We start from the raw sequence: 20458 nt of genomic DNA on the forward strand, positions 1-20458 counted from the left end.
CCTCCGAATCTTCCTGCCCTGTGGTTTCTGTGGACTAACGAGTCTCTGTGTCGGGTCAGGAGCCTTGACCAGTTATGGTGAGGTAGGAGATCTGCTCTCTCTCTGTGTGTGCGTGTGTCTGGCTTCTATTTTTAACAAAGCTGATTGTTCTGAGGGGGAGCAAAGCGAAGGGGAGAAGGTGTGGAGGTCGCTGGGAGTGCCCAGAAAGGTGCCACTTGTGCTGCAGGAGCTGATTAACAGAGAGCCCCCGGGGAGGCGGGGGGGGGGGCTTTAAGGTGGGAAAAGTGATTAACAGGGCTATTTAGCAAATTGTCTGCAGACAGGCCGGGCTCTCCGGTGGAAACTTTTCTCAGCTGGCCCTGCAGCAAGCACATGGTGCCGGTGGCTCTGTCCCTGCGCTGCCGTCGGCGCTGGGGAACGGGGCGTTCGCAGTTTCGTTTGTGGGAGCGCAGCTCGTGTGGCTCGCCGTGCTGACTGCGAGAGGTGATCCCTGCCCGGGCAGGATGTTATTTTGTGCTCTTATTAGATTTTTATCTCGCGTTACCTCGCTGCGTTTAAAGAGTTTTCTGCCTTATCTCTCCGGCTGAGCACGCTTTTCGTGGGCTTGGTAACTCGCTTGCTGGTGGTGGAACATCCTGATTTCGGGGTGCTGGATGTTCTCTGGGTGGGTTTTTTTTGCTACAAAGTGCGTGAAATGGCAGCTTTTAGTCAGAAGGGCGGTGTGTCATGTAATGAAGGTTATATGGGGCATGAAGTGTGGAGCAGTGAAGGTTCTGTGGGGTGTGAGCTGTGCAAGGCTCTGCTGCAGCAGGGAATGGAGTGTGAAATGATCCCCCTGCCAGGCTGGGAGGCACAGCAGGCAGCGTGGAGAAGGCTGGAAACGCAGGGAATGGATGCAGGGCTGTGCCTGAAGCAGCATTTGAGGCTTTGGGAGCGTTGTGCGAGTGGCTCTTTGCCATGGAGTGCCAAGTGGAGCCTGCCTTGGGTCTTCCTTCCTCCCTCCCTCGGGCACGGGCCGCTCCCAGCGCTCCTCAGGGATCCAGGGGATGGAAGCAGCTCCAGCCTGTTGGTACTTTACATTCCCTGCTACCTCGGGAGCATCCCAAGGCTTCTGCCCCCCCTCCTCTCAGTGCTGCTCTCTCAAGTGTTGCAGGAGGGGCTGGTGGTTCTGTTTCTGCTCTCTGGGTGTTTTCTGCTTCACTGGATCAGAGCAGAGCAGCTAAACAAATACTTTTCCTGCTCCAGGAGGAAGCCTGTCAGTCAGACAGCAGCTGGGGCTGGCTGCTGACAGGTATTTTTAATGCTCCAGCTGTCTGGCAGGTGGGCCTGCAATTTAATTTTGAGCTGCTTTATGAGAACAAAACCATCTGTAATATACGGGCCAGAAAACTGTCCATGGATGGAGGGAGTTCTAAAGAGGTTTCTCCTCCTGTTAGAGGTTTTGAGACCAGTAGGCAAGGCATTATTGGCTGAGGTTAAAGTGTAGCTTGGTGTTTATGGTGGTCCTTACAGCGAAATAACCTTTGAGTATAAAAGGTTGCTTTAAATATTAAGTTTGTTTCGGAGAATTAAATCAGAAAATTTGAAAACCGCAGCCAAAAATAACGACCTCGCACACCTTTGGGGCTGCTGCTGCCAAAACAGCTCCAGGGGCCTGAGCTAAACACCTTTTTTTAATTAAGAGAACATGGGTGTAAATCCTCTGGGCAACTTGGAGGAGCCCCAGCTGCCAGTTCCCTGCTGGTGCAGGTGAGCCTGGCTGGGTGTTGAAACACTCCTTGGCCTGATAAAAACTGGGGCTGCCTCTCCCATTCTGGGAAAACTGAGAACTGTCAGGCAAAATTGGTGTCTTCTTCCCAGCAGTTTCAGCTGCTGCCCCTCTGGGAAGGCCTCTGCTCCTTGGGAATATGCTCCATGGGAATATGCACCGTTTCCCAGGGAAGCAGCTGGTGCCTGTTCCAGGCCCTTGTTGTCTTTCCTTGGAGTCCCAGCTGTTCTCTTCTGCAGATTTTAGAGGTGCTCTTCCCTCCCCAGCTCCTTCCCACCTGGATTTTGCCAGCTGGGAACAGCAGTGAGAGGCTGAGAGCCAAATCCTTCTGGGATATGGATGATTCAAGGGGAGAGGTGGCAGGTTTGGGATCTGTCCTTGTTCAAACACCAGTGGACAGAACACTCCCCCTGAAGTCCCTGCCCCAAGCCTTTACTACACTAATCACAGAGTTTAAGTTTACCCAACACCCCTCTGCCCAAATTCTTTGGGTGTCTCATCATGACCTGCAGTAAAGATGTTTCTGGACCCTTCTTTCTGCTGTGATTCCATCCTTGAGGTGCCCTGATGTGAGTCTGTTGATGAATAAATTGGTGGGGATGGACCCTGGGGGGATGGAGAACCCTGTGATGCTCCACAGAAGGAGCTCTTGCATCCAGGCAGGAGTGTGGGATATCTTCCTTTGGAAGTGGAGATGTGAGCTGGCACTGGTGGTGGGAGGCTGAGCTCTCTGACAGCTCCTTCCTCCCTGCCTTCAGCTTGGAGCTTCCACTCCTCCTCCTGTGGCTGGACAGGACCAGCTGGAGCCCGATGGGTGACAGTCCCTGTGTGTCTGGAGTTGGGGAACGTGGGTGCAGGGATACCCAAATCCAAGGGCTGACAGGCCCACTCTGGTTTGCATGGATGCACAGCATGGGGTGGTCAGTCAGACTTTTCTCTGCTGTCTGGGAAATGTCCCCTGGGCCACCACTGTGTCTCAATCCCTCTGCACCCCCTGGATGGACTCTTCAGTTGGCCAAAGAGAAGCCCAGAGCTACTGGGTGAGTCAAGGTGAGCACGCTGGGAATTGGAATGCTGTGGAAAATCTCCTGGAGCAATGCCTGTGCTTGATTTTTTCACAAGCTGTGGCTGCAAGACCAGAGCTGTGAGACCCGAGTGTTTGCAAACTGATGGACCAGGAGTGAGGGGGGACCTTCAGAATGGCCCAGGCACAACCCCTCTCATCTCTTGCACGTGTTCACCAGCCCCTGGTGTGCCTCAGCCTCCCGGGGGTGCAGTGGTGGGTGCAGGAGCTGCTCACTGGGCCGGGCTGGGAGGGCACAGCAGCTCAGGGGCAGGTGCCAGTCGCTGTCACATCCGTCCCGTGTGACAGCACAGCCCGGGTCACACACCTGTGCTCTGTTCCTGTGGAGCACTCTGCCCTTTCTGTCTGCAGATGGTGTGGGTTTTGCTGTGTCCTGGGTCTTAATTTTGTCCGTGGCTTCCTTTGCTCGTCACCGCCGAGCCTTTATCTGGGCAGCGCAAGCCGTGGTGGTGGAAGGGGGTTTGTGGTGGTGGAGGGGGGTTTGTGATGGTGGAAGGGGGTTTTTCCCATATCAGGAGTGTGGTTTGGGCTGTGAGGAAGTGCCAGTGATAGGCAGAGCCCTGGAATGTGTGCAGGCTGGGGAGACCAAGCTTCTTGCAGCCACTTCAGCCTGGCCATGGCCTGGACTAACCTCGGCTGAGGGAAGGGTCACTGAGAGAAGGAGCTGGGAAATCAGCACCTCCCTTTAGACCTGCTGAGCTTCCCCTGCCTTTCCTGAAGCCAGGCAGAGCTGTGTCCCTAAAACTAGGGCTGGAAGATGCCCTTAAAACAGGTGTGTGAGTGACTGAGTGTGAGACCTGGGGCAGTGTGTCCCTGGCCAGGGCTGCCCTGGGCTGGCTGGGATGAGGAGCCTCCGTGGAGCTCAGGTGAGGTGCTTTGTGTCCCAGCCTGCCCCCTGGACAGTGCTTGTCTGGGTGAAAAGGAGAAGTGTGAACAGTGTTTTAGCTCTGTTTTTTTCACCCAGAGCAAGGCTGTCACAAAGGGTGTCTGGAGAGCAGGGTGCCCTTTTCCCTGGGAAGTTCACCCAGGCTTCCTCCACGCAGGCAGGCAGTGACAACCACGTGGGCTGTGCTGCAGTTCTTGGGTTTTTCTCCTGGAAATCGCTGTTTTTGAGCTGATGACCTGATTCATAACCCAGGGTTTCCCTGGAGGGATAACAGGTGACTTGGGTGTGATTGCATTTTGACCCTTCCCAGCTCAGATCAGGGCCTTTTTAAGAGATGTGAACTTACAGCAGAGAGGCTGAGGGAACCCTGGCAGACTTTGCCAAGCAAATCTGGGACCACAGAGATGCCAGCTCCTCCAGATGATGTGTTTTCCTGTGCATCCATCCCAGGCAGAGGAGCTGATGCATCTCCCTTAACTGGCTGCTATTTATGTGACAGGAGTTTTTCGTGCTACTTGTCCTCGGAGTGATTTCTGTCTGCTCTGATCTCAGCCAGATTGAACAAGCTATTTAGTTCCCTGAGCAAAATAATCACTTTGGGGCACCTGAACAACTTGAAACCTTTTTGCTGAGAGGCTGTGCCAGATCATGGGTGTGCTGCTGCTTTTGGGAGGTGGGGTGGATGGTCCAGGAGGGGAAGGAATGAGACAGCACGTGGAGAGAGGGAGATGTGCCAGGGGCAGGCATGGACTGGAATAATTTAGATAAAGGAACTGAATCATAGGGAGTTGATGAGTGCAGACTGCTGCGTGTGTCAGGGAGACAGGACAGATGTGAATTTATATTAATTAGCAATTAGTGCCAGCTGAGGCTCCAGAGCCAAGTAAATGGGAACTGTCTGCACCAGCTCCCTGCCAGGAGGGTGGTGCCTGCTCCTGCTTCTGGAAGGAAAGAGCTCCTGGAGTGCTTTCCCTGCTGTCTCTGGGCTTTGGATGTGCACTCTGCTCTTCCTGCTTCAGCAAAAGCCACCCCCTCCCCCAGGATGGGTCTGTCCAGCACCTTCCTCCAGGTCTTCAGGGACGGGGTTGAGACTGGAATTAAATGACAAGAGTCATAAAACTGATCTTAGTGATGTAGGTCAGTTAATCCCTGCCTAAACCCAGGGGTTTTTTGATGGAGACTGCTGTGCCCAGGGTGCTCCTGTGCAGGTGGCACTTCTGGAGAGGCTCTTCTCAAGAGCTGGGTGTGAAACCCTCACCGACGGGAGGGTTTGGGTTTCAAACCAGAGCGTGGGTGGTGAGTTAAACCCCTCTTTGTGACACAGAGGAGCTCTGGGTGCTCTGCAGCTCCCACCAGCTCTGCTTCACCCCTCGTGAAGGTCGTTGGCTGATGGGCAGAGGCGTGGGCTGAACTTTCCATCGCTGCAGCCTCAGGTGATTCACACCCCCTGTGGGTGGGTGAAGCATCACTGGGGTGTCCTGCAGCAGGACAGTGGGCTGGGGTGGTCCAGAGGCTGCTGAGGGAAAAGGGGAGATTGCCCTTGCCTGGATTTTGATGTGCCAAGTGACTGGAAAAGCTGCCCAGAAGGCAGTGGGTGCAGGAAGGGAATATCCAGAGGCACGGAGAGAGGGCTTCCCTCTGGGGTTAGGGCTTGGTACCCACCCTGCTGAGGGGCTGAGCGGTTCCTACAGCCCAACACAACGAGCTGATGGATGTTTATATTCCCTCTGAATGGATATGAAGTGTCTGGGTCCCTTCTGCAGCTCTGAAGGGTTTTTTTTTTCCCTATTTGCTGAACAGGACACTTACCCTTGCAAAGAGCTGCTCTGCCCCAAGTTACACCTGCTCTCACCAGTCCACAACCTCCTTTCTCTGCTGGAAGAATCCTCAGCTGATTATTTGCCTGGCTGCCTCCAAGGGCAGGGTCCATCCTCCTGGATCCATTCCTGGATCCTCCTGGATCCATCCTGCCTTTCCCCACTGCAGAGGGAGGTGGGCTGACTCTGCTGGGGATTTGGGGGTCTGCCTGCCCTGCATCGACAGCATCTGCTGTGAGCATTGTCCCCCAGCTCCTGGCTGCTGTTGGGGGGCTGGAGCAGAGCAGAAGGGAGCTCTGGTGGTGGTTGATCCCATCCTCTCCCAGTTCCCAAGCTGCTGGATCGGAGCCTGTGCTGAACCACACACGGAGCCTCTTGAGCCATATTTGCTTTGATCCTCTCCAAGCCAAACACAGAGAAGTTTTACCATTCCAGATGCTCCAGATTCTCTCCCTGCCTCTGGGCTGAACTGTCCTACAAACCCAGGGCACGTGCACCTGGGGCTGGCTGCTCTGGGCACCCCCAGAGCCAGGGTCTGTCCCCAAGCCCTGTGCCCGTGGCTTTCCCGTGTCCTGGGGTGACTCTGCTTTCCCATGGGCAGGATTTGGGGAGACATCCTGGCTCTGCTGGTCTGTGAGGCTCAGCAGCCACCGTGTCCATGGCATCACAGAATATCCAGAGCTGGAAGGGACCCCCAAGGATCATGGAGTTCAACCCCACTTTGACACCTTCCTCTTCTGGGCTGCTTTTGAGCTCTGGGAGAGAAGGGGAAAGGAAAGGTGGTGGTCTGGAATAACTCATTTCCATCTCCTTTGGGGCCTCACTGAGGAACTTTGTGGTTTACCTGTAGGTTAAAGGGTCATCCTAGCTGGGAGCTGGATCCCCCTGTGGCACCTCAGACAGTCATTTCTAAGGGTTCCTCTGCACCAGGATGGGATCACCCTGCTTCCCCAGTGCCATGTTCTGCTCCACTGCTGTGGTATCCTTTTGGATATGGTGCTTTTTTATCCTTTATCCACTTCATGGGATGTTTGCTGGAGCTGTTCAGAGTCCAGGATTCCCAGACAGGCTTTTAAAACTGCCTCGTTTTATGGGTTTCTTAAGGGTGTAACAGTGTTGCTCAACTCTTTATTCTGTTTTATCCCAAGACAGGAGCACAGGGATGCATTCCAGCAGAAGAAAGCATTCCTGCTCATGTGAGGGAGGAAATGACTAATAGTGCATGGAAATGATGACTCTTTAGTAATTAAAGAGAAATTATTTGATAAATTTTTCATGTGGAGAAAGAGTCCCTTTTTCAGGGCTTCTGCTGGAATGTTGCTCCTGTTTGGAGGAGAAGGAGGTACCTGTGTCTGAAATACCTGGATCCCCACTTTTATTTCCGGGGATTCTCCAGGGGTGACTCAGTCCTGCAAAAAGCCATTGCCTGAGTGACCCACTGCACAGTGATGTTTATTATTTGCTGACATCAGAACATGGCCTGATATTAACAATGGACTTTTTTTTCCTGTGGTGGGGATCTAGTTTGGGTCCTCTTTAAGTTGCTTTCCTTCTTGGAGTGTTTGAAAGCTGAGAAAAAGAGGCTGAAAAGGGACTTGTGGATGGATTTTGTGGCTGTGGCCAACAGTGGAAAGGGAAGAGGGTTGTGGTCCTCCCAGGTAGGAGGGAGGTTGGACATCAGGCCCTTTTGTCCCTGTTGGCTGTTCCTCGTGGCATCCCAGTGCCTTGGCTGCTGGAATATTCACAGCCCCAGCACCTCTGCCCTCTTCTGGCACCGACAGAGGTGTCTGTTCTCAGCATCCCACAGGTCTGGCTCCAGCTGAGCATCCCAGGATAACCTGAGTTTCCATGGGGGGGTTTTTGGGCAGCCTTTGAAGGGGTTTGGACACTGCCACACAGACTGGGACGTTCCCAGAGCTGGTGTGTCCATATCTGCAAGAGCTCTCATCCCACTCTCATTACCAAAGATATTTCCTTAGTTTTCCCCCACCATGCTGCTTTTCCTGCCATTAGCATTCAGTGGGAATGCTGTGTGTGGCCTCTGGCAGCCTTGGGGTGTCCCTGAGCTCCATTAAGCCCCATTAGAACATTCCTTCCCCTCCCAGGAGCAGCTCTGGGGCCCAGTTAAGTGCTGGCCCTGCAGACAGCAGGTTTATGAAAGGGTGGCACTCGTGGGATGTCAGGAATACAGGCTTGGAAACACTGGGATTCCTCTTTACCATCTGTTTCCACGACCCTTCCCTACCTAAAACACCTCTCCTCCTGCAGAAATCCAGGGATCTGCAGTCAAAACTGTTTGGCTTGTGGTGGCAGGGAGGAAATCCCAAATTGTGGAGGAGATGGTGACATTTCTTGACCTTTCCTGTGTGTACCTTGGAGACAAACACACACTCTGTTTGTGGGGTGGGTTTGGCTGCATTTCCTAACACAGGCATTTCGCTGCCCCCACTGAGATAAACTTGCAAACCCTTTGGGGAGGTGGGGGGGGACAGTGTGTTGGCTGAATCCGACCCAGGGGCAGCTGTATCCCAGAAACCAGCCTCCTAAATGCTTCCAGATATTCTCCTCCTGAAAACCCCACGTTTCACTCGCTTGGAACGCTAAACCTTGCAGTTTTTAGTTGTTTAGTTCAGACCTGTCCAACCTCCAGGGACTCCTGTAACATTGTCTTTTGCTCTGAAGGGGGGTTTGGCTGTGCAGCCAGTTCTCTTGCAGCTGGTGCTGCCTCAAAAATACTCTAAATAAACCCCCCTTGTTACCATCCAGCGTTTAATTGTGGCTCATCTCCTCTTTGCTCATGTGGAATATTCCATCAGTGGCTGCTGGAGCGTGACCTAAAGCTGAGCAATACTTTCAGAATCGAGTGCCTCTCCTTTTGGGGTGCTCTGTGTGGGACTTGTGAGATTACTCAAAAGAGCCTGGCATTTAGAAAAGTGGATTTTCAGCAGCTTCTGGGGGGGGAAAAAAAAAAAAAGGAGCCATAAAACCGGTGCCACGTGGGGAATCATTGGTGTAATGTGCATATTTAGCACTCATTAAAGCCTGGGGAAACACCAGTTCTTGTGATCAAGGGAACTTGATGGAGACTGATAGCGCAGAAATTAGATCAGGAGGTGGTTTGATGACGCTTAAAATACAAAGATTACATTAAAGTAGCACAGAAAATGATGAAACATTTCCCCCCTCGGGGTGAACTTGTCTGTATTTCCCTTTTCTGCCGTGGCAGGAGGGTGAGGAGATGGACAGGACCAGACTGTGCCTGCAGGTGGAAAAAGGGGTGAATCACCCTCTCACGTGTCCCTTCTGCCCTTTACAGGTGGTTTCATCCCAACATCAGTGGGATTGAGGCCGAGAAGCTCCTCCTGACCAGGGGTGTCCATGGCAGCTTCCTGGCTCGCCCCAGCAAGAGCAACCCCGGGGACTTCACTCTCTCTGTCAGGTAAGAGGAGCAAGGGGCTGGATGGAGCTCTCCAGGCCACCTCTCCCTGAAGTCAAAGGTTCACTGAACTCTCCCCGTCTCTGCAGAGGCTGTGCCAGGAGCCACACTCTGATTTGTTCATCCCTGGGGGCTGCACATGCCCCTGTCCTGCCAGGGCTGGGCTCCTGGCACGTGTTTCCATGCTGTTGCCAGAGGAGGGAAGAGTATGTTGGGTCCCAGCGGGGATGAACCCTCTCACTCTGATTCCAAAGGACCCAAGTGCAGCTGCCTTTGGGAGAGACTCGTTTTCTGTGTCTGTGAGGGGTCCCAGGGTCACCCTCAGAGGAGGGTGAGCTGCTGCCCAGCCTCACCACAGCTGAATTCCCTTTAAGATCACCTCCAACATGCTCCTGTTTTCTTTGGGACCAAGGCAGTGGCAGGAGGAAAGTTCTGTCAGTGGTCTTTGTGAGTGGAAGCCCTGAGGGGCATCCTAAGGGATGCAGTGGAGCAGAACCACCAGGAGGAATAACCCTTGTTTTGTTTAGGAGGCTCCAGAGAGTTTATAAATCCCTTGACCCAATGCTGTGTTTGGAGAAACTTTGTGCAAAGGACAGAGTAACATCCCCCAGTGAGTCCCTGAGAGAAAAGCAGTGGGTTCAAGGCTTGAGCTTTCCATGAGCACCATCCAGCTGGTGCCTTGCAGGGAGTTGGCTCAGCAGAGGTTCCCCCAGGCACTTGCACACAGACCTGTTTTGGAACACGGGCCTCTCTCTCTCTCTTTTGTGGCAGCTTCTCTTTAGTTCCAACAACCCTTGTTTTGTTTAGGAAGCTCCAGAGAGTTTATAAATCCCTTGACCCAGTGCTGTGTTTGGAGAAACTTTGTGCAAAGGACAGGCTGGGCAGAGCTTTTCCACCTGGCAGGACAGTGAATCTCACCTTGATGGCTCATCTCCCAGGAGTGATGTCACACCTCCCAGGAGTGATGTCACACCTCCCAGGAGTGATGGCACACCTCCCAGGAGTGATGGCACATCTCCCAGGAGTGATGTCACATCTCCCAGGAGTGGTGTCACATCTCCCAGGAGTGGTGTCACACCTCCCAGGAGTGATGGCACACCTCCCAGGAGTGATGGCACACCTCCCAGGAGTGATGGCACATCTCCCAGGAGTGATGTCACACCTCCCAGGAGTGATGTCACACCTCCCAGGAGTGGTGTCACATCTCCCAGGAGTGATGTTACATCTCCCAGGAGCGTGGTTGGGCCCTGCTTGATCAGAGCAGCCAAGTGGCTCTGCTGAGGCTTTTCCCCTCTCCTTGCTGCCTTATCCCCTTGGATCAAACCCCTCTTGGGGCAGTTATCTTCCCCCTTTCCCTGTGACAAAGATGGAACAATGTGTTATTATTCTCATCTAGAATTATATCCCGACAGAGCTCTTTTCTTTTCTTTTTTAATCTCTGAACTGGACAGGTATATATATAGGTATATATAGGCTGCCTCTGTCTGACACACAGGCACGTGACCAAAAAAGACTTTTGAGGATGCAATTGGTGCAGTTATTTCTGACATTTAAAGTAGTTCTTTTACCTCTAGTGACAAAAAAAAAAAAAGGGTCTGCTTGGGTTTTTTGTGAGTCCTGTTGTTACTGACTGTGTTCTGCTTTAACAAAAGCAGCCTGGTGGTCACTGCAGTGTGGGCTCAGATTCCCAAGTGGGAGTATTTTGGATCAAGAAACCCTCGTGGAAATCTGGCTGAGGAGTTGTGCTGGTGGTGTAAAGAAGCTTAGCTTGGAATGGAGGCAACTCTCACTGAAGCTGCCAAAGAGTGGGGCTGTGCTGTTAATCAGTGCTGCCTCCCTGTCCAGCTCGGTGGGGCTTAGCCAGATGTGGCCATGCCCTCCAGCACAGGGATTTTTGGGCACCTCTTTTATGCTTTATTTCCCCAGTCAGAGAGTCCAGGGCACAGCTCATGGGATGCTGCTGCTGCACAGCCCAGTTTTGCTGCCCAGCTTGGAGCTGCAGACCTCGAAATGGGAAGGAAACGGGCACTGATCATTGTCCTTTGTGTTTATAGTGACCTTGAGGGCTTGGGGGATGAATGACCTTGATTATCTCTCTGCTTTTCATCCCTGAAGGGCTCACAGGCCTCGGGGCTGGGGCTGTGAACTGAGCCTTTGTGGGCTGGGCTGGGGCTGGAGCTGTGGAAGGAAGGGAGGGTTTTGAGCCTCAGGGAAAAAACAGTGTGTGCTGTATTTTTCTGGGCTGCACAAGGGCTCTTCAGGTCCAGCTGCTGCCATGAATGGCAGGAGCACTTGGTGTGCCAGCCCCTCTTGGAGAAGAGGCATTGTCATCGTGCTGGCCGGGCTGGGAATCTCCCAGCCAGTTCTCTTTCCCATCCAGTGAGTTCTGCTCATGCAAACATTGCCAAACTTTGAAGTCTGTGCCCGCAGAACAGCTGGGTTTGGGGTGGCAGCCAGGGCAGACGTGTCAGAGAGAGTTATCCATGTCTCTGTGAACACCCAGCAGTGCCACCCTGCAGCTTCCCCTGCTGCAGATGGTTGGGTTCTGTCTCCAGGACCTTGTTCTCGAGGTGCAGTGTGACTGTCCAGGCTCCAGATGCAGCTTTTCCCACCTCAGGCCCGATTGTCAGCCTTTTCCTGGGTTTATTCTGCTGTTAATGTGGGATGATGGGAATACATGGATGCTGTCTCTGCCTGTTCACACTCGGTGGTTGTCACTGGGTTGGCACGAACTGGAAATCACCTCAACGCCAGACAAAGCATCCAAGAGCAAACTGGAGCTGCTGGTTCTTGTTGATAAAGTATTTTTTAGCAAGTCAGGGCTGCTTTAAGGAGAGCCTAAAACACTGTCTCCCTAAAGCCTCTGTGTGAGGCTTTCTGGGTGGCAGCTGGTGAGGCACAGAGCCAGCTCTTGGCTGAGGAACCTCATCCGAGGAGCATCCATCCCTTTCCTGGGGGTAGCAGGGTGGCACCTGAGTGCAGGGAGAGCTGGTGGTGCAGCTCCCAGGGGTGGGTTGGTGCTCAGCTGAGCCCTGCAGGCTGGAGTTGGGTTTCCATTCCCTCACCCTGATGGTGTTTTTTGCCCCCCTCCCTCAGGAGGAACGACGAGGTGACCCACATCAAGATCCAGAACACGGGGGATTACTATGACCTGTATGGGGGTGAGAAGTTTGCCACCCTGGCAGAGCTGGTGCAGTACTACACAGAGCAGCAGGGGCTGCTCAGGGAGAAGAACAGCAACGTCATCGAGCTCAAGTACCCCCTGAACTGCCAGGACCCCACCTCGGAGAGGTAAACCAGGCTCTCCCACTGCCCTGCCCCGGGCTGGGGGTGGTTTCTTCCCAGGTGGCTCAGCCTGGAGACCTGGGTTTGGGAAGGAACCTGAAACAAGGGTGTGCTTGGTGTGATGAAACTTCGGTGACCCAAAAGCTGCCCGTGTCTGGGACGCAGCCATTCACACAGACATTCACAGGTGTGGCACTTTTTTAGCACCACGATCTGACTGATGAGGTGGTGAGGGGCCAAAGGTTCCATCTGATGGTCTGAGAGGTCTTTTCCAACCTCAGTGACTCTGTGACCCTACAGCCAGAAGCTGGCAGGTGACACGGTCAAGCTCTTTGCTCTTTGCTTGTCAGCTCGTGCTAAAAAGCTTTCTCCAGCTTTTAGGCAACATAGAATCCTGGAATAGTTTGGGTTGGAAGGGACATTTAAATGGCATTTAGGGGCAGGGACATCTCAGAGCCCCATCCAGTATGAGCAGGGTGAATCCATCCACAAAGAGCCCTACAGGTCTGTCTCAGCAGTCCCACGTTTTTGTTTCTGAAGGAAACAAAACCACCTACAAGTGACTTGTCCTCCTGGGCAAGAAATCCCCCAAAGAAAGTGTTTCCCCCACCCCATCTCAGCCTGTAACCCCTGTTCATCCCAGCAAGGATTGCCTTGCAGGGATGGATGACTCTCCTTGGGCTCCTTCGGGCTGTTTCCACCTGATTTAATGACCTTTTTTTTCCTCCCCTTCATCTGGGGGGATATATTGATACCACTCTATCTGACAGAAGATTAGTTCCCTGAAAGAGCTGTTTTTCCTTGTCTTAATTTGAAGTGTTTGCAACCCTTTTTTTTTTTTTTTAAAGACATGCAAACACCCCTTCAACTAATCCCAAAAGTCACAGCAGAAACAACTCTTACTTCTTATTGTACTGATAATAGGAGGGGGTGTTGCAGGGAGGATGTTGGGGCAAGGAAAACTATGTCTTGTAAGGAGAATTCGTTTGTGTTTCAAACCAAGGTGTTGTTTCAGCTTGTGACTCTTAATCACCAAAACTTTTTTTCCTTCAGTCTGTAGGTTACTTATTCTTAAAGACAGTTGGGAAGTTAAAACCATGATCAGCAGCTCTTTGGGAGGAAAAGGATAGCAAAGAAAATCGAAATTAAACAAGGCTTAAATAAAGTTAAAGAAGCCAGAAGTTAATACCTAAACTGAGATTAAAAAGACTAATCTAGCATAAGTCATTAATGACTGTATTTATGGTGGTTCAGTGATGAAGCCCCAGCCACGAATGTTCCAGTGACCCCTTTTTTCCTTTTCCTCCCCCTCAGTTCCCCCAGTGCCACATGGTGGGCAGGGGGAGGCTGGCACGGGCTCCTTTCAGTTCCCAAAATGCTGCAGAGCTCTGCCCTCCACAGGTCATATGAGAGCCCAGCCCTGGGAAGTCCCTCCAGCTCATGTGCTCCCTCGCTGCCGGGGAGGTTTCTCTGCTCCCCGTGGTGTGAAAAGCAGCCCCCACGGGAGCAGAAAGCCTGGAAAAGTGGAAACCCCCTTCCCTCAGCCGGGCTTCCCCCTCTTCTCCTGCCAAGGACAGGCTGGCTTGGCAGGGAAGGGCCAGAAACACTCCTCCAGACCTCACAGGTGGTGGCATCGAGGAGAAAGGAGGGAGAAGAGTCCAAATCCTCCAAGCAGATGAGATGAGGGTGGTGTTGGGATACAGCAGGACGTGGTTTTCCAAGCCCTGGGGCTGGATCCCAGCAGTGCTGGCAGAGGGTTCTTCAGCTCAGCTGGGTCATCCTGCCCTTGTGCAGCCCGTGGGCCTGATCTCAACCCTGAGGGAAGGAGTAAAGGGGATTCCCAGCCAGGCTGGGCCTGGCTGCCCTTGCAAGATGCTGGGTTGGGACTTCAGGGCCCAACATCACTCCCTGCCCTTCCATAAACCTCATCCTCGGGGCCAGCCTCGCCGAGACGTGACGTGATGCCATTGCTGGGAGGTTCTTTGGAGCCTCTCTGGGTTCCTGGCAGCTTGGCTGCCTTCAAGGGGACCTGTGGCATCTGCCCAGAGCTGCTGATGGAGTGTGGGGATGGAAGGAGCTGCTGTGGGTCCCTGTGGAAGGCTGGAGCAGAGGGCTGGGGACATTCCCACCCTGGGGAGCTGCTGGGGGTGGGTGGGATGTGGAAGGCTGGAGCAGGGGGCTGGGGACATTCCCACCCCAGGGAGTTGCTGGGGGTGGGTGGGATGTGCTGCTGCCCAGGGAAGGGCAGGTGAGGTGCTGGCCAGAGCATGGAGCTACCAGGGTAGTGCTGGAGAAGGCAGCAACAAGGAATTCCCAGATTATTGTGTGTTTAACCTCAGGGCACCATGGCAAGGCTGCATCCCCTGGGACTGCAGTGGGAGTGTGTCAGCAGAGCAGGAGAAAGGATTCTGGGAGATCAGGTGGAGAAACAGGGGCAAGATGTGCCCAGACAGGGAGGTGGGGCGAGCTGTGCTCATGCAGTGAGGTTTGGGAAGAGCTGAGCACAAACCTCTGCACGTTGTAATTGCCACTGGCCAGAGATGTGGCTGCAGGTGGGGCTGGATTGGGAAAAAACCCACTGGGGACCCAGTTTGGCCACTCCAGGTGAGCGTGCAGGACAATTCTGTGCTCCCTCAGCCAGCCCTGAGCCAGGTGAGTGAGCTGGGTGGGTGTGGCAGCAGTGATTGCAACCAGGGAGACCCTCAGAAAACCCTTCCCAAACTGTGGCAAAGCGTCTTGCTCCTGGCCAGTGTTGTCCACAGAATCCCAGAATGGTTTGGGTTGGGAGGGACCTTAAATCCCAGCCCATTCCACCCCCTTCCCACACCTTCCACTAGCCCAGGTTGCTCCAAGCCCTTGTCCAACCTGGCCTTGAGCCCTGTGCTTGTGTCTGGCACCGTCTGACTCCAAGAGTTCCTCTTCTTCCATATTAAAAAAATTAAGGGAAATCAATTAAAAAAAAATTTAAAGGATTATTAAATCATTAAAATTATTAAAAGCTAAATTATTAAGAACTAAGGAAAAAGCCACCTTCAAGAAAGCACAGTGAGAGTCGTGTCTCAGAGCCTGTCCCTGGGTGGCAGGCCCTGTCACACCCCACGTGGCACTGCCCTGTCACATCTGTCTGGAGGACACAGCCACGTCTTGGCACCTCCAGCCTGGGGAAAGGTACTGATGTGGCACTGCAGGCTGCTGGAAGGGAGTCACCGGGGACCATTCCCAAAATAAATCCAGGTCTGTGCCCTGCCAGCCGGCTTGGGAGCCTGGGAACAGGTTTTCCACGAGCACCACCCCCTCAGCCCTTGTCTGAGGAACCTTTCTGAGGTGACTTTGCCCCCCCTTTGCTGCTGCCCAGGTGGTACCACGGGCACCTCACGGGCAAGGAGGCGGAGAAGCTGCTGACGGAGAAGGGGAAGCCGGGAAGTTTCCTGGTGAGGGAGAGCCAGAGCAAACCGGGAGACTTCGTCCTGTCGGTGCTGACCAACGAGGACAAGATGGAGAGCGGGGACCGAAAACCACACGTCACCCACGTGATGATCCACTACCAGGTGGGAGAGGGGCTGTCCCTGCTTCCCCCTGGGTGGGTGGTCCCTCTGGGAGCCAGGACAACGCTCTGAGGGACAGGCTGGGATTGTTGGAAGGCCAGGGGTTGGGCTTGGATGATCCTTGGGGGCCCCTTCCAGCTTCGGGATATTCTCTGATTCTACGAGCCTCCAAAGGAAATAGTGGAAAACTCGGTCTGGGGTCGGTCTCCCCCACCATGTATCACTGATGTGCACCCAAATCTCACTGGATTTGGGGTCCTCTCCTTGCAGCTGGATGGGAAGTACGACGTGGGGGGAGGAGAGAGGTTCGACACGCTCACGGACCTGGTGGAGCACTACAAGAAGAACCCCATGGTGGAGAAGTCTGGGGCTGTGGTTCACCTGAAGCAGGTAAAACCAACGTGTTGGTTGGCTGTGGGCTTGCCCAAACCCCTGGGGGAGAGCACAGATCTGCCCCCTGCTCTTTGGGAACTCCTGCTCCCCTCTGGAACATCCTGCTCGTCCAGGCTCACACTTGCCAGAGGTCCCTGGCGCCAGGAATGGTCCCAGCTCTTGCCAGTACCCCGGGGATTTGGGAACTGGGGCTTTTTTGTCCTGTTCCTGGGGGTGATTTGTGTCCTGTCTGCGCCTTCCAGCCCTTCAACGCCACGCGCATCAACGCAGCCAACATCGAGAACAGGGTGAAGGAGCTCAACAAGATGGCAGATCACAGTGAGAAGGCCAAGCAGGGATTCTGGGAAGAGTTTGAGGTATGGGATGCTCTCCTGCTCTGTCCTGCTTATACCTGTGGGTGAAGAATATCCCGTTTTTCTGGGAGCATCGTGGTTTTCCAGCACTGACGACCTATTTCTCTTTTCCTTGTTTTCTGTGTTCAACTGAGTTAATTCCTGCTCCTCTTTTAAGCTGCTTTTTCCCGTGTCTGAGGCAGTTTCTGTTTCCTTATCCCTGTTGTTCCCTGCAGGGATTTGTGCCTTCTCCCCTCATTAACTCTCTCTATCTATCAAGCTGCTTCTTGGCTGCTTTTCCCTTCCTGCCAGCACTCCCTCTGCTCTTCCCAGCATTAGGAAGTCCAAAGAGCCTTTCCCTTGCCTCTGACTCCCCTTGTGTGCCCAGCACTGCCTGTTCTTTTGGTGTGTCCCCACAGATGCTGCAGCAGCAGGAGTGCAAGCTCCTGTACCCCAGGAAGGAGGGGCAACGACCAGAGAACAAGGCCAAGAATCGCTACAAGAACATCCTTCCCTGTAAGGAGACCCTGGACAGGGGTTTGGGGTTTTCCACCACGGTTCCTGCAGCCTTCTGTGGGGCTGGGGAAGCCTGCAGAGCTTTCTGATCACAGCTGGGTTGGAAGGAGGTGGTCACTGTCCAGGTCGTGGTGGTCTCCATCCCCTTTTTAACCTGGTTCTGCTATTTTGTGTGAAAAACGGGCAAATTGCTCTCCTCTGAACCCAAAGGAGTCATATGGAGCTGTGCCAGGGCAGGGTTCTGGAAAAGGTTCTTCCCCCAGAGGGTGGTTGGGCACTGAACAGGCTCCCCAGGGTTTGATCACAGTCCCGAGGCTGCCAGAGCTCCAGGAGGGTTTGGACAACGCTCTGAGGGACAGGGTGGGATTGTTGGAGTATCCTGGGCAAGGCCAGGGGTTGGACTGGATGATCCTTGTGGGTCCCTTCCAGCTTTGGGGTATTCTCTGATTCTATGAGCCTCCAAAGGAAATAGTAGAAAACTTGGTCTGGGGTCGGTCTCCCCCACCACGTATCACTGATGTGCACCCAAACTCCCTCCCTGCTCCTGCCTGGGTGACTCCTGCTCATCCTGGACTCTCCTCCTGCAGTTGACACCACCCGGGTGGCCCTCAGGGACGTGGATGAGAGTGTGCCTGGCTCAGACTACATCAATGCCAACTACATCAAGGTACTTGGGGGACACCCCACGAGGGGCTGCCCTTCAGCCCAGCTCTGCTTCTGTGTGAGTTTAGAGGGAATAACCTCTCAGGATCCATATCTTTCGCTGGATCCAGGCCAAACACTGGATTTTTTTCTACTCTGTGCCAAGGGATCTCATCATTCTACCCTGCCCTCTTTGCCCCTCTCTGGGAGTTTATCTCCATCCCTTCCTTTCCTTACCTGTTCAGAGGGTCCCAGGGGCCTGACCTTGCCTTTCAGCTATTGAACATTATCTCTGAAGTTGTATCTCTCAGCCAAGAGCTGCTGGAAGCTGCATTTCCAGCAATGCTGCTGTGGCTCTTACACACCATCCTTCGGGGAACCATCGGAGTGGCTTCATTCCAGCCACATCCACCCGAAACTTCAGCAGTTCCTGCTGGGAAGGCTCTGCTGCACGGCAGAAGGAAGGTCCCTGGGGGCTGGCAGAGCATTTTCTGACAGCTCTGGTGAAGCTGATGATGAGAGTGGCTGAAGAACCTGAGGCAAATCAGCTGGTTTGGGAATCCTGCGTGGCTGGATGTGCTGACTTGGCTGCTGAAGCAATTCCCGGTTCCTCACTCCAGCATCCTTGGCTTTTCTCTCCCCCACCCCTTCTCTTTGTTCCTCAGAGCATCCCTGAAGATGGAAGGAGCTCGGAGCACTGCAAGGTCTATATAGCCACCCAGGGCTGCCTGCAGACCACTGTGAACGACTTCTGGGCCATGGTGTACCAGGAGAACACCCACGTCATTGTCATGACCACCAAGGAGGTGGAACGGGGCCGGGTGAGCACTTGGAGGGTCTCTTGGCACTGTCCCCAAGCCTGAAAGATTCCTGCTGCCAGTCCTAGTGGTGTTCAGTTAAGCTGTCTCTGTCCAGCTCTCATTTAATTTAGTTTTTCCTCTGTCTTGTCATGTAGATTTAGCTCCTCTTCATGGAGGAGAAATAACACCTTGCTCTGCACATCCCCAGCCCCACAGATTTGAACAGGGTGACCCTCCCAGGACTTGCTTCAAGGCTCTGGGGAACTGCAGGTGACAGAGATAGAGAGGGAGAGAGAGACAGAAATCACCATGTGTGTCACAGCAAGCTGAGGGTGGAGTGAGGGGTGTTCCAGGCTATGTGAGGGGGAAAAGAAATTATCCACCCATTTGTGTGCCACCTGAATGTGTTTCATCAGGGGAATAGGGGCCAGGGAATACAGTGACATTCCAGGTAGAGCCATGCAGAACTGCCTTCTGCAGACAGGAGCTAATTAGGATTGGCACAGGCAGCTTGGCTGAGGAATGAGGGGGAAGCTGCAAGGAGGAGATAAAGATAGCTCTGCTCACAGCCTGGCAAAGTCACACAGCACAGGGGGGTGGGCTGGAGGACAGGGAGGGACAGGCAGGCTGTGGAGCCCCTTGGGATGGAGGTTTGGCTCAGGAATTAGGCAATGACCAGACCGACAGCTCAGGGGCTGTGTGTCAAGACCATAATTTTGGCAAGGCAGTGCCTTAGCTGAGGCTGGGGCTGCTGGAGGGGGGAGATGGTAGAATCATGGAATGGTTTGGGTTGGAAAGGACCTTACAGATCATCCAGTTCCACCCCCAGGGACACCTTCTGCTATCCCAGTTTGCTCCAACACTTCAGGGATGGAACAGCCACAGCTTTCTCTGGGCAACCTGTGCCAGGGCCTCCCACCCTCAGAGGGAAGAATTTCTTCCCAACATCCCACCCAATCCTGCCCTCCTTCAGCCTCAGGCTGTTCCCCCTTGTCCTGTCACTCCATGCCCTTGTGAAAAGTCCCTCCAGCTCTCTCGTAAGCCCCCTTTACACACTGGGAGGCTGCTATAAGGTCTCCCCAGAGGATTCCCCCAGGGATCCCATGGGAATGGCCCTTTCCAGTCCCAGGTTAACTCTCTGTGCACAAAGGCTCTCCTTTACACCTCCCCACTGGAGCTGCACCCCCGGCGGATGCAGCATCACCCCCTGGCCCCTTGGGAGGGGGGCTCAGACCCACCTCCCACCCCCCCAGATTTTGGCTAAGGAGCCTCTCTGCCGTCCCTGCAGAACAAATGCTTCCGTTACTGGCCCGACAAGGGCAGCACCAAGGAGTTTGGGGGCATCTGCGTGCGCCACGTGAGCGAGCGCGAGGCCCAGGGCTATCTGCTGCGGGAGCTGGAGATCCTGCGGCCGGACAGGGTGAGTCCTGCAGCTCCCTGCGAGTGGGAACGGGGCTGGAACCTTCCAGGAGGGAGTGCTGGATTTGCCCTTCGCTGGGTTTTCTTGCTCAGTGCTCCCACTGCTTTGGGTGGGATGGTTTGGGATGGGTTTTGGGGCTTGTGGTGGTTTAAAGGTAAAAACCGGCGGGGAAAATGAACCCGACTCAAAAGAGAGATGATAAGTCAGAATAACAGTTTGATAAAATAATACAATAAGTACGATTATACAGACAAACAATTGGTTTGAACCCACAAAACCCAAATGTATAACCCAGCACCCTGGGGACTCAAAAGAGAGATGATAAGTCAGAATAACAGTTTGATAAAATAATACAATAAATACAATTATACAGACAAACAATTGGTTTGAACCCACAAAACCCAAATGTATAACCCAGCACCCTGGGGCATGAACAGAGTGGTGTTCTTTGGGCCCCCCCTGAGTCCAAAGCAAAAGGAGAGGGGAAAAACCTGTTGGTGAGAGTGCTGTTGCAGTCTGGTCCAGAGTGGTGGT

The 20458-nt window shown here is 53.7% G+C and overlaps 1 protein-coding gene across 1 annotated transcript in view; it reads left to right on the forward strand.

The window, feature by feature from the left end:
- LOC103762182 (tyrosine-protein phosphatase non-receptor type 11) overlaps positions 1 to 20458 on the forward strand; it is a 26812-nt gene continuing 6354 nt past the window's right edge. Inside the window, exons 1-10 of the mRNA XM_029962404.1 lie at positions 1 to 82; positions 8872 to 8994; positions 12088 to 12282; positions 15632 to 15824; positions 16092 to 16211; positions 16457 to 16570; positions 16966 to 17062; positions 17650 to 17729; positions 18370 to 18525; positions 19793 to 19943. Of these exons, the coding sequence (XP_029818264.1) occupies positions 75 to 82; positions 8872 to 8994; positions 12088 to 12282; positions 15632 to 15824; positions 16092 to 16211; positions 16457 to 16570; positions 16966 to 17062; positions 17650 to 17729; positions 18370 to 18525; positions 19793 to 19943 (1237 nt within the window). The 5' untranslated portion in view covers positions 1 to 74. The remainder of the gene's footprint in view (positions 83 to 8871; positions 8995 to 12087; positions 12283 to 15631; positions 15825 to 16091; positions 16212 to 16456; positions 16571 to 16965; positions 17063 to 17649; positions 17730 to 18369; positions 18526 to 19792; positions 19944 to 20458) is intronic.

The sequence above is a fragment of the Manacus vitellinus genome, unplaced genomic scaffold (assembly GCF_001715985.3).
Source record: "Manacus vitellinus isolate BGI_N305 unplaced genomic scaffold, ASM171598v3 scaffold_46_pilon, whole genome shotgun sequence".
Lineage (NCBI taxonomy): Eukaryota > Metazoa > Chordata > Aves > Passeriformes > Pipridae > Manacus > Manacus vitellinus.